General features: G+C 35.0%; 2 protein-coding genes and 1 long non-coding RNA gene across 6 annotated transcripts; all 3 read right to left on the bottom strand.

Moving 5' to 3' along the window:
* Window positions 1–1,735: 1,735 nt before the first annotated feature.
* LOC111391604 lies at window positions 1,736–2,409 on the bottom strand. Its single transcript, XR_002702139.1, has 2 exons — window positions 2,121–2,409; window positions 1,736–1,977 (listed from the first exon to the last, which is right to left on the bottom strand). It is a non-coding gene; the product is annotated as an uncharacterized LOC111391604 (long non-coding RNA).
* Window positions 2,410–3,605: 1,196 nt separating this feature from the next.
* On the bottom strand, window positions 3,606–5,028 carry LOC111391613. Of its 2 annotated transcripts, XM_023016862.1 has the most exons (3): window positions 4,569–5,028; window positions 3,884–4,391; window positions 3,606–3,774 (listed from the first exon to the last, which is right to left on the bottom strand). In XM_023016862.1, the coding sequence occupies exons 2-3, from the start codon at window positions 4,376–4,378 to the stop codon at window positions 3,727–3,729; spliced, it is 543 nt and encodes a 180-aa protein (XP_022872630.1). In that variant the 5' UTR covers window positions 4,379–4,391; window positions 4,569–5,028; the 3' UTR covers window positions 3,606–3,726. The 2 variants fall into 2 exon arrangements, with proteins under 2 accessions (XP_022872630.1, XP_022872629.1); XM_023016861.1 differs by lacking the exon at window positions 4,569–5,028 and having other exon boundaries at window positions 3,884–4,548.
* Window positions 5,029–5,650: 622 nt separating this feature from the next.
* On the bottom strand, window positions 5,651–12,092 carry LOC111391603 (mitogen-activated protein kinase 19-like). 3 transcript variants are annotated; one of them, XM_023016851.1, is made up of 10 exons: window positions 11,708–12,089; window positions 10,214–10,622; window positions 9,832–9,959; window positions 9,621–9,680; window positions 8,851–9,000; window positions 8,589–8,744; window positions 8,250–8,461; window positions 8,052–8,153; window positions 6,778–6,938; window positions 5,651–6,376 (listed from the first exon to the last, which is right to left on the bottom strand). In XM_023016851.1, exons 1-10 carry the CDS (start codon window positions 11,732–11,734, stop codon window positions 5,940–5,942), a joined length of 1,842 nt encoding a protein of 613 aa, XP_022872619.1. In that variant the 5' UTR covers window positions 11,735–12,089; the 3' UTR covers window positions 5,651–5,939. The 3 variants fall into 3 exon arrangements, with proteins under 3 accessions (XP_022872619.1, XP_022872620.1, XP_022872618.1); XM_023016852.1 differs by lacking the exon at window positions 6,778–6,938 and having other exon boundaries at window positions 11,708–12,092; XM_023016850.1 differs by having other exon boundaries at window positions 8,052–8,461; window positions 11,708–12,091.
* Between the last annotated feature and the right edge of the window lie 909 nt (window positions 12,093–13,001).

Raw genomic sequence — 13,001 nt, 5'->3', positions numbered from 1 at the left:
TTTTTTTGCCCTTTTTTATTCTCTTTTCTTCGTCTTTTTTTTTTTGTTTTTTTTTATTTATTTATTTTGATATAACACATAGAATAATGTTATGCAGTCGCACTTCAGTTACAACCACGGTTTAAGTGACGTCGGATGATATATTGAATTAAATGTAAAATTAAATGATTTATTTAATTCTACGTATCATTTAATATCATGTTAACGCCAGCTAGATTGGGGTTGTGATCTTAGTGGGATTAAATAACATTAATCTAGAATACAGAACAAATTAATTATTCAAATGTAGTTCTAATCTAAAATAGAATTTTTTTTTTTTTTAATATGAGAAGAAATTATGCAATTAATATAGGAAAAAATAATGAATTGTTAATCTCATATAGAGATAAAATTAAAAATTAATTTGTGAGCCTAATCTAGTCTAATCGAGAGAATATGCAAATCATACAATCGTCAGTTAATATGAATCATCGGTGCAACTGTTATTCTTATCTAACATAGAAAACAAATTAAATATATAAATGCCAATTAATCTAAAATAAGAAACATATTAATTAATTAATTAATATAATCTAGAATAGAAAATATTTTAACTTTCAAATCCGTCAACGCGATCGCCAATCAAGAATGGGAAACAAATTATAGAAAGGTGGTGCAACCAACATCAAAATTCCGGATTGTGGTCCATCTATATAAAATATATGGTCCCGATCTTGTTTGAATCTCTTCCAAATCTAAGGATCGAATCAACACATCATATTGGGAGTTAGGCATGTATATTTATAACCACAATAACTCTTTTATTTTTATTTTACATTCTATCATTTTTAATAAATTGAGATTGGTTCTCATGAACATCTCGGTACGACCCATTAATTATGAAGAATCAAGCCGTGAAACGATCTGAATTCAACCTAGTTGGTGCCTCACTATTTTTAATGGAGCGAGTCATCCTGAACTTGAAACGCCTCTCATGATGACACCATTAGATTATCCAAATGCCAATGCAATCTAGATTAGGTAAAATTATCCCATTTACCTAATCTCTTTGTCCAATTTTCCTTCTATTTTTCCTTATAATGACAATAAACAAAGTGTTTCATCAATTAGAATCAAGTGGAATGTTAGTCAACATGTCATAAATCCAAATGATTGATAAAAAATTTCATTAATTATCGAGGTTGGTAATGGGACGAAAATGTCAAGATGAGACAAAAATTCTTGCTCTGAGCTTGTGACGGTCCCAATCACTCAGAATGATCCTAATCACGTCCTCGTCTCATTCTTGTCTTGATTAATAAATTTTTCATTATTATATTTATGTACTATAAATAGTATAATAGAGTTTTTTTTTTTTTTTCAAGTTTTGATTTTTTTAATATTTAAAATAAAAAATTATAAACGAAGAGAGAACGAGATCCATGGCCCAAACCCATCTTATTGTCATTCCCTTCAATTACTCGTTGAACACCATTGTATTCTTTCTCTTCCATCACTAATCAAGTTTTTGGGCTCGAACTAACAGACTAAGCACCAAGCACAAGTTTGTGGATCTGAGTCTCGCGATAAATCGTTGAAAATTAGGTGTAAAAAGTATTATTTCATTGGACTCCCAGTCCCATTGGCTAATTCTTACTTCCTCTAAGGTGTAAGCTTACTTGTTTGACGACTATTTGGGAATCATACAAAAAATTAAAAAAAAAAAAAAAGAAGAAGAAGCCAAAAAGAGAAGAAATAGAAAACAAAGTACGAAACACAACGATTTATATAATTCAGTAATTATTTCTACGTCTACAAAACCACATCAATATATGTCATATTTCAACGAAAGAAAAAGAAAATACAAGCATGTAATATAAACCTCTATTATAGGTCTAATTCGATAGCCTTAGTGATGCACGTGACTATTGGGATCTGCTGCCGGAGAAGGATTGCCTCCGGGTGGAAGCTCCCTATTGATGCGGTGGGGGAGACCTTCTGCCATATTGAAAAAGCCATGAATTAAATCACAACCGAAAGAAAAGGGAAAATGGGGGGAAGACATCGAAGAAACATGCTTGTCAAGATGAAGAAATGGAATCAACATGTAAAAAACGAGGAGCGTAGCATTTGAACCTGACCTTGAATCGACCCACCAAAGTTTGTTACTCTGGCTTGGCCGAATATACATCCGGAGTTTATCGTTAACATAATGAAGGTTATAATGAGAGCATAGAAAACAGCATGCTTGTAGAGATTAAGCCTCATTCTTGTGGGATGTGCTTTTGCAATCTATACCTATTGGCTATTGGGTTTTGTAACGAGGTTTTTATATGCAGTGAGGTCTTTCATCTATGAAAAAGGTCAAATTTTCGTCACGAAGACAAATTCATTGGAAAAGTCCACATACATTATCTTATTAAGGTAGATAATGTAAGAAGAAATTTGTGCTGACCAAAAATGATGAACCTGACCAATCTGAGGTCGATAAATAAAAAATCATGCATTTTTAATTATAGTTTCTATTGCATCTCGTCCTACGATACAGACCACGTAACGATCAACTAGTAAAGACCAAGCAAGATGTCATGCATGATCCACACTCCATTTGCAAGCTTGGTATTCTCTCTTCAAAATCGACACGCATATTTTCATTCATTAAATTTCTCTCATATTCAAAGTATCTTCTTCACTGATTTAATTGAGAATCGGAGTGCCTGTGACTATCACACATGTTGAAGCAATAGTCATATGCAGTCTTATGTGGTTATCCAAGTGTACATGTAACATACATGTGAATGGAAGGAAAGTTGGGATCTGTTGACCACATCTCCCTCTAGATTTCGAGATCAACAAGCTAATAAATACTACTTTTTGTTCCGAGATGGATAATTATGATTTCGATAGGAAATAAATCACATAACCTGTTTCGATTTGCTTCCTAGTTAGATCAAACAAGGTATAGAATGTTTTTCACTCTGGTTTTTAATTGTAATCCAAATTTTAATTCTGAGAGTAAGTCAGAGAACAATAACGTGTGGAAAAAATTGAACGCTGTTTGGCTGTGGATGAGATTTTTCTTCTTCACCATCCTCCAACAACTCACCAATAACGTGTTGAAAAATTACATACAAACCTCAAATCCCACTTGGTTATTGACTAAAATCCCTTAAAGCACTTTTCAGTTTCATTGAACCCTGATTTAATCCTATTAGTACATCCTTATAGAGTTCCCCTTCCATGTTATTAATCAAATTCAAATATCTAAACCAGCCTGGTATGGTTGAAAATACATAGATTGCCAGATGAAATTCGTAATTTCATAATAACAACACTATCAAGTAAGGTACATACCACAGTTTTCTCGACCTAACACAAAAGCCACCTATAAATTGTGTGGATAATTTAGGGGCCATTTGTCAGAATGTGGCTTCTCGTAAAAGAACTTCTTGAGAAAGCTATTTCGGACTAGTTTTTAGTCAAATAAAGCACTTTCAAAAAAAAATCACACACATTCAAAAGCAACTTTTTAGTCATAGAATTAGTTTTTGACTTTAAATACCATGACAAAAGGATATACTTGCTCCTAAGACTAGGAAAATGTTGTTGATTCTCAGTCGCGCCGAAAAAAGTAATTAAAAACTCGCATTAGAAGATAATTATTCGCGTTGTTTATATAGTTTTACAAAAATACAGGGCAAACCCCTAGTCCAACAGAGAGATAAGCAACCAAGAATAAATAGGCAATCACAGCAAGTCTCTCAGTGTGGTTCTCACCTCTGCAGCCTTTTCCTCCTGGATTCCCCAATAGAGAATATGTTAGTCGATTGATTTTTTCGATATTTAGGATAGATACCAAATTAAGCATTAGTCAAACCTACCAAACACTTCATAATTATGTTACCTGTTTGTCAATATTTCCTTCTTCACACTGATCAAGTGGCCTCCCTCTTTCATCATAAAGTATAAGGCCACTGAATCTTGGTAGCTCACACTTTCCACCCATAAGTATTGGCCTTTGCCACACAGGTGAAGTTGAATTATGACTCTGCCACCCTAAATCTCCTGCACAGCTTCCTCTTACAAGCAATGGCGTAGGCCTCTCTCTTTCACTCCCACTGAACTGCAGTTCCCACTTGCTCGCTCCGCTCCACCGTACCGAGCTCATCAACGCTTTCTTCACCGAGCCCCACCTCTGCCGTGGCGGCTCAGCCCATGTTGTGGTGGTGGTTGATGCCTCAGTGTATGGTTCTTGATACACTGCTCCTTTCCTCCTCCACCTCTTCAAAGCAGTAGCTGTGCAAAGACAGATCACTAGAAAACAGGTGCAAGCAAATAATGCAACAGCCTTTTGTGTTGATACCTTGAATTTGTCTTCTATACTCCATAAAGCTTCCATGGATTCTGAAAATCTGTAACAATAGTGAAAAGGTGCTATGTGAAAATTAAGGAAAAATGTGAAGAAAAATGTTTGAACTTAGCATGAATGAATATGTGAGGATCACCGACAGTTGGGCTTGGATTCTTGTGTTCTTGTTTTGTGGGACATGCAGTTATTTCAATATTATTAGCCGTTGGCAATTACTCACCGTTGGAAGCAAATGAAAATCTTCACGAGATGTGCAAGAATGGTATTAACTGTAACTGATTAGCAAACAGCTGATTGTTTGTGTGGATTTATGATTCAATATAAAGAATAATACTATTCATAGTCGCTCACCGTGGTCGTCGTTCTACGTGACTTTCTACATGGCTCCTTGTGATTTGAAGTACTAATGTGGTAGTTTTTCTTGCTTCATATGTCAAATTATTAACTGTCACATGTATGCTATGTAAGACAACTATAATAATAAATAACTGTAAATTGTATTATTCTTAAATAAATCATAGTGCGAATTATGAGTTAATTGCCAAGCAAGAAATTTCATTTCCTTTTTGTTAAAGATACAAATATGGGATTGTTCTCTTATTTACTTTGTCGTTTACGAAACGCGATCTTGTTTTCAATCTTTTCATGATATTGGCAATTTTGCATCTTCCTTTGACCTCATCAAGCGAAAATCAGACAAAGCTAGCAAATTTGTCCACAACCTTTTCACAGTAAAGATGTCTTTTTAGGGCTTGTTTGAGCAACATTATTACAAAAAAATGCATTCTTAAATAGTGATTTGACATCATTTCAACCACACATTTTTTAATAAAATAATATTATACGCAAATCAAAAAATTTTCCTTATTTTTTAACCACATATTTCCCATCAATACACTATTCAAGAATTCATTATTACTAAAATAATGTGGTTCAAACACCCCTTAGATGATTTTCCTTTTAAACATATGTTAAATTGAGGGGGGGAAATATTCTCGACGTTCAAAAAAAAAAAAGAAAAAAAGGGACACAAATGGAAAAATAAAAAACCACAAAATATATATAAAGAAAAACTAAAAAACAATAGGAAAAATATAAAATAACAATAGACAACCCACCCCCTAACCATCCATGCTTCAGTTTGCCACACTCTTTGGGGAGATTGTCAACTTTGTCATAAACTTAATTTTGCAATTATTGAATGGCATCCAAGTTTACTGATTTATTCACCACACATCTTTGATGTACATTAAAATTGACAAATTGCTTAATTGGCTTATGGTAAATATGAAAGAGCAATCATGCATGAATAACAAATATTTATTATATAAATTAATAATACAATGATTGTAAATTTACAGGGGGCCAATACTTCTCCATAAACTAAATAAAAAAACTCTCTTCTCGCTATATACTTCCTAACCAAACAAGATATACTATGGGACAATGACTCTCTTGGTGATTACTGCACAAGATTCACATAATCTTCTTCACACCATCCCACAATTCATAAACACTGTTCATCTTTGGTGCCCTTTGGTTATCCAAGTCGAAAGCTCCCTTGTCAAAATATCATTTCAGTGATCCGCTACTAAGTTGGTACAAACTGAACAGCAACTTCTCTGTGAGCAGCAGCCCCGGCTGCACTGAACTGAGATTGAGCTTGAAGCATTTTCACGTTTAAAGCAAGTTGACTGTTCAGTAGGCCTGCCTTTGAATGCGTCATGTAGTACGTATTACTATTTAAGTTGACATTCGCTCCTGGAGTTAATTTTGGAGGAATATTCATGTCATTTGTTGATTTAACTGGCATGGATTGCTGAGATTCTTGTTTGCCTCGTGATGACTCCATCTCAGTTTCAGTCCGATATTTCTCTTGATTCTTTGCCAAGTTAGCTGCAGAGAAATGTGGAAAGACTGATCGAGGAAGAGCCGCATTCTGAACATATACTCTCCCATCGTAGGCCTCCTTGATGTGTCTGACGTTCTCATATGGTAAAACTGGTCCCACCACTCTTCCCAGCTTGGCTGCACAAAAAAAGGATATGTTACTGAAAACGGAAAAACAGCATATTTCAATTTGAGTAAGATTCAGATTACATAAACCAATTCATAGACTGTTGTTTAGCATAAAAATTGCATATGATCCTCCCGTACGCGAACAACATCCTATCCCCTTCCCTCTCATCTCTCATTGAGCCTATGTGAACTCACTGAACATCACCTTATAAATTTTTTCCAACTATCCGAAAAAAAAAATAGAAGTGAAGGTGTTTGTTAGCGTTGTTCCACATGCTCAATTGCAATACTGCATTTATAGCTTCTGTCGGTAATCGAAGCATGGGATTATGATACGTTCTTAATCTCATATTACATGGTGGGCTAGTAACAAGATCAGATAAGGAGATTTTGCAGATAATGTTTAATACCATTGGGCATATGTGGTGGTGGTTGTGAAACTTTTGATAGATTTCCAGAAATGACCTCCGAAATAACTCCAGTGGCCATTGCTTTTGTATTTTGACGATTATCAAATAGAGACGCATTCGGTTGTGTCTTAGGAGGTATAGTACTTGAGGTAACAGTAGACCTGCATCAAGTAAAAATGACAAAATATTATTTTATATACATGAAAACAGAAGACATTTTAAGAGGCTAGTTAAAGAAGTCTGGAAGATAGGGAAGCAACTGCCAAGTTATCTTTATTTTCTAAATCCTTGTGTAAGAAATTTCAGAAAAATAGATTGACGACAATTTGGTGGCTCAAGCACTAATTTGTCGAGGAGAAATTAATCCAATTTGCATACAGCTCTTATAAAAAACACGTTCACATTATTTTTTGGGTAAATTCCACTAGGAGTTCCCAACCTTCGGCACCACTGTCCTCAACTACCATTTGTTGTAACCATGTCCCAGCTTTAAACGGCCAAGCAACACTCGCGTAATGTCAGGATGAGTTGAAGCAATAGGGTCATGTTTCATAAACATTAAGGAATTGCATCCTATTTGGATTTCTACATGAAAATTGAAGTCACCATTTGATTTCCTTTGGAATAAAGGAAACCTTTTTGGACAATTTTACCTTCTCAGTTTGACATCACATAAGTGTCACGTGGATATTTAATGTTCAAATAAATATTTTCCATTAGCTGGGTACATGGGCGCCAGAGGTTTAAGATGTTGAGGCTCTGACTACAAGAAATGGTAGGTTAAGGACATGGGTGTCACACTCACGAAAGGTTGGGGACCCCTGGTAGAATTCACCTTTATTTTTAAAACTTAAATGCAAAGCGACGCGAATCAGTTGTTTGCTCCAGGATGGACTTCGGAATCCAGTGATTTTGAACACAAATGGATGACATAAAATTGGCCTATAGTTCCTCATCTCATACTGCATTCACATATCTGTAAATATAGCCCCTGTTTGGTTCACATTATTTCCTCATTAAAATGAAAAATATGACCGTTATCAATCACATCAAATCACCAAATTTAAATTTCTATCTCTTGTATGGACCTGTAACAACTATATTTTTCATTCTCATTCTTATAAAAATAAGAAACAAACGAGGGCATATATAATTTCTACCAGACAAAGTTCCAACTTCTCATTTAAAAATAAAAGAAAGACATTGAATTATTTTATGAGGATTATACGCATAACCGAAACAACATTTTAGATCAATTAAATGAATGAACCAACCTCGGAAGAGAGGTATGCTTTCTTTGAGGAGGAATCACGGGTCCACTTTTTCCATCATTTTCCTCAAGATAGGCAAATTGTTGCCGGAAATGACCAATGGCACTGCATAGAGAAAAATCCATTATTATATGAGAGTCATGTAATATAAGGTTAAAAATTATAAGCAAATAGGTAAGCTTGAATGGAAGTGTTGAAAACCTAGGATATAGAAAATTCATGCCATCATTTCCTGCCAAATAGTCCTTCAGCAGTTGGGGATGGTATTCTAATATTTCCCGAAATATCAATTCCCTGATGTCTTCCTTTGTCACTCTTCGTCGTTCAAACTCAAACTCCAACTTTGAGATTGGCTGACAGGAAGGTTCCCTTTCAAATTTAGCCAGTCCCTTGAAGTAAGGATCCGCCAACGCCTAATATACAAATACACCAAAAATAATCCAAATAAATACAAGAGAATAGTATAACTGAAAAGCTCAATCTAGTAATGCATATTCTAAATATACGCAGCTTGTGTGACGCCATTATATTACAATGTACCTCTTCAGCAGTGGGTCGATCCTTTGGGTCAAATGCTAACAACCTTTTCAATAAATTAAGTGACGCAGGATCAGCTTTGGGAAATTTCTCAGCAAAAGGCATTGGGTGCTTCTTCCGCATTCCTGCTAAATATTTTCTTGCCTTCTCATTGCGTACCTGCATCCATGACATAATACGACAGTTACAAAAAATATCTCAGGGCGATATCCCTACATAACTAGTAAGCATGAAAATACAAAGTATAGAGGAATATGTGCAGTACGCCAGAAATTGTATCCGCTGATGGTGTCCCAAGAAGATCGGTAATCAAATCCAACTGATGCACTATGCTTTTACCCGGAAACAATGGCTTCCCAGTCAAGACCTCCACAAAAATGCAGCCAATGCTCCAAATATCAATAGCAGGGGTATACTGCAAGCGACATATTAGCACTCGTAAGAAGGATTCACAAGAACCGAAAGAAATGATACAGCAATAACCCCTCCCCCCAGGCAGAAATGTTGCAATCTATCACAATTACCTCGAAGAACAGAAATATCAACTTCCAAGAGAGTTCAATAGTCCTCCCTGAACAACAATTGTTTTGATCTACAATTACTACTCACATAAGGCACTCTGAACACATACAACATGTATTTAAATAAACAAGTTGAAACCATCAGCATATCTAAGTAGATATTTTATTGACCCATATCATGCACATATAATAACAAAACTAACATAGGCAACGAATGATGTCAAAGTTGTTATGATCCATAAAGCCCACGTTGGTCCCCATTGAAATTATAATCCATTTTTCTCCCTCCTCTTATCAACCACACATTTTCCAATAAAATAATATTACAAGTAAACCCAGAACTTTTTTTTTTTTTTTAACCACACATTCTTAAAAAAAAACACTATTCCAAAAATTATAATCTCAAAGAATGGAGGCCAAACGGGGGCAAACAAACATACAACCATGCTCCGGGCACATTTCAGATCTATATCGAGAAAGGGAAAAAGCACTGCACCATTTACATGATAATTACCTTGGAGGAGAAAGATCCACAGAGCTCAGGAGCCCTGTACCACCTTGTAGCAACGTAATCCTGTAATTTGAGACAGAAAAGTCAGAAAATGACAGGAATCCAGACACCTTTAGAAATGAGAACAATACCAACACTTACATCCCCCGACAATGGGATGAAATACCAAAACATTAATTAAACTATATGAAGATGCGTTTAAAGAATAACATACCGTCCAAAAAATAGCTGTTGGAGCATCATTGAAGGCCACTCTTGCTAATCCAAAATCACATATTTTAAGTTTGCAGTTGGCATTTGCCAATATGTTCTTCGGTTTAAGGTCTCGATGGTACACATTAGCTGAAATCAATGATTTACAAATAAGAAATAAAAACCATATGATAGCCACACTCTAACTAGAGTGTTCCATGATAAACACGAGAGAATCAAAGACATGGAAATGTCAGAATGGTACACACAACACTGATGAAACTGACAAAATGAAGAGAGGCAAAGTATCTTCATCTATGAACCACCAGATTGCAATTTCTCAAAGTATGCATATCTGTTCAAGCCAATGCTGCCAAAAAAAAAAAAGGATGCTGAAAAGTTACCTGTATGCATATATTTCAGTGCTCGCAGCATCTGATAGAGAAAAAACCGGTGGTGCTCATGTGTTAAGTCATCATTAGCTTTGATGACTTGATGAAGGTCGGACTCCATAAGCTCGAATACAACATAAATGTCTCTGAAATCTCGCCTGGAGGATGGCAGCATGATCCGCTTAATTTCAACAATATCAGGATGACGCAAAAGCCGAAGCAACTTAATCTCACGCAAAATCCGGATAGCATCGGAGCTATGCTCAAAAATATCCTTTATCTTCTTTATTGCTACTTTTTCCCCAGTCTGTGTGTCAATGGCTGAACAAACAACTCCATAGCTCCCCTTGCCAATAATCTCTAGAATTTTGTATCTGTTGGCATCTCCATGCTCTGTAAAAAACTCCATATCTTTGGGGCTCTGCAAATAATAATACATGGTCAGCTCATGAAGGTGTGAATAATATTTGAGCAGTGACTAGTGAGAACTGAGTACAATGTGGTTCTCCTTAAGAATTTCAAGGTGACAGAGACTATGTTACTCACAACAGAATTCCTATAAAAAACTTCTCATACCCAAAATTAGTACTTCATCCAATAGAACTTGCCAAGTTCAAGAAAGGGATAAAGAAAATGTTTGATAGGGAAAATTCAATAAGAGGAAAAAAATGCAAGCACATGCCAAAAATAAGCTTCTTGCATTAATAATAATAATAATAATAAATGAAGAAGTAGGAATTCAAATTGCTATTGCTTTGGCAGACAGAGATTCTGATGATGGAGTAAAGAATGGAAAATACTGGAGTAACCGAAATTTTTTTACTGAAGGGATGAAACTCTCTCACATGATGTTGATCCGACATAAATAAAAAAATAATCTCCACCCCTGTTCTGTCATGGCCTCTGTCAGAATACAGAATCAGCCGACAGCATTCGGGCTCTCATATAACAATGCAGAAAGGAAAATTCGCCTAAACACTAGTATCGCATAAATAACCAGCCATCTTAAAAAGTAGAAGGTAAACCGAGATGACTATCAAATACAGATCTAACATATCAATTAAATTAAATATTGATAGGTGGTATTTGCAAACTTCATTCACTGGATCAAATCCTAATGTAAACGTTATAATCTAATTAAAAATAATGTACTTTTCATTTCTCCAGTTTCAAGATTTCAGCCTTTTTTCCATGCCCTGTGAAATGAAGCCCAAAACTACTGAAAATGCAACATAACAAACCCTTGGGGGGGGGGGGGTTGAATCCCTAAATTTACTTCAAATTAAACTTGATAGAAGATGAATTCTTTCAGAGAAATCTCAGTTTTGTGATCAAGAATTTCGATTTGTAATTACGAAAATTTTAAGCGTATGAACTCGTATATAAACACGACATCTACGTTTTTTTAAGCAGAAAAAAGAAACCCTGAACAGAAGATATGAATAACGCGTATATATATATATATAGGCAGATAGAGAGAGAGGTGTTTCAGAAAAGAAGCAAAACCTTCTTCCGCTGATCTTGATGCTGCATGATTTATCAAAAACTCAGGAAATACCACCTCGTTTCTGTTTCTTGATCCAATCAGCTCAGATCTCTGAGCAACAATTTTTTTGAGGTAAAATTGAAGCGAACAAATTAATCCCTTCGATGGTTTCAGGCAAACTGCATTTGTAGCCACCGCTGTAATCCCCGTCGCCACTCAACCTGCAATTCTCCAAAATTCGGCCAAAATATTTCCTTTCTGCTCAACAATACACTGAAGATTATATATATTTCGAGAATAAAAGTAATAAATTAGGTTTTCCAGATCTGGAGATTCGGTGAAGCGACCGACAGAGGAGGTGGATGGGAGATTGAGAGAGAAGAAGAAAGAGAGAATGGTGAATTGTTTTGTTTTTATAGGGAAATGGCTTTCCGTGTTTTATCTTTTATTTTTTAATTTCTTTTAATTTAAGTTCTAAATTTTATTTATTTATTATTTGGGCGGCCGTTTGGTGGAGGAAAGTGTGAAGTTCAAAGCTTTCACGGAGTGTATGGTGGTAGTTGGCCGGTGGACGGCAATGACCTTTCTCACTTTTACTCTTCTTTTATTTTCCGTTTTGATCCTTAATGGTTTTAAAATAACCCTCCAGGTTTCCCCAAAATGTCATGTAGGGGTATACACAATTATAAGAAGTTAAGAACTCATTGAATTGGATGGGTCAATTTTTTTATTTTATTATTATTATTATTTTTTTTTTTGTGGCAAAAATAAAAGTGGAAGTTTAAGTAATTTGTTATAAATGATTTGAAATAAATAATTTATTACTTAATTTTTTTATTATTGATATAAAAAAGATAAAGAAAACAAATTAATGGCTCTCCCAATAGCCATTCCAGGGACCTCATATACCACAAATGTAAAGGCAATGAAAAATATCTTCACATTATTGTGATGTACCAACCACAGAAAAAAGAAATAAATAAAAGAAAAAGATATTGACCATCACCTGAATTGTAAAAGAGAAACAAAAAAGGACGGTTGTCCCGATTTTGAATTCCATTGTCTTCAAATTTAGTGGTACATACTTATGTATTATTCTCACCACACTTATCATTTACTTGTCGTATTCGACATGAAATTTTCGTGAAATGATGAAAGTGATGCTTCCATTCATAAGAATGCTGTGATCTCAGCACAACTTATCACGATAAAGTTCGTAGACCAAATTTTCTTTGTCAATGGTAGTTGCTTAGAATTATCGAATTAGCCCATTTTGATTCGATTAAAAATTAAATTTTTAGTAAATTTTGATTA

This window comes from Olea europaea, unplaced genomic scaffold, assembly GCF_002742605.1.
Source record: "Olea europaea var. sylvestris unplaced genomic scaffold, O_europaea_v1 scaffold807, whole genome shotgun sequence".
In the NCBI taxonomy this organism is placed as follows: Eukaryota; Viridiplantae; Streptophyta; class Magnoliopsida; order Lamiales; family Oleaceae; genus Olea; species Olea europaea.
The sequence above is the reverse complement of the archived record's forward strand: the minus strand, read 5'-3'. Positions and strand labels throughout refer to the sequence as shown.

What these genes read in the sequence shown, in the direction of transcription:
- LOC111391603 (XM_023016850.1), bottom strand. Translation starts at nt 11,734, where the DNA reads ATGCAGCATCAAGATCAGCGGAAGAAG. An exon ending in ATCAAGATCAGCGGAAGAAG is followed by an intron (nt 10,623 to 11,707) that starts GTTTTGCTTCTT and finishes TATTATTTGCAG; the next exon opens with AGCCCCAAAGATATGGAGTT. An exon ending in CAGCGGATACAATTTCTGGC is followed by an intron (nt 8,745 to 8,850) that starts GTACTGCACATA and finishes TCATGGATGCAG; the next exon opens with GTACGCAATGAGAAGGCAAG.
- LOC111391613 (XM_023016862.1), bottom strand. Translation starts at nt 4,378, where the DNA reads ATGGAAGCTTTATGGAGTATAGAAGACAAATTCAAGGTATCAACACAA. An exon ending in AAGGAAATATTGACAAACAG is followed by an intron (nt 3,775 to 3,883) that starts GTAACATAATTA and finishes TGGGGAATCCAG; the next exon opens with GAGGAAAAGGCTGCAGAGGT.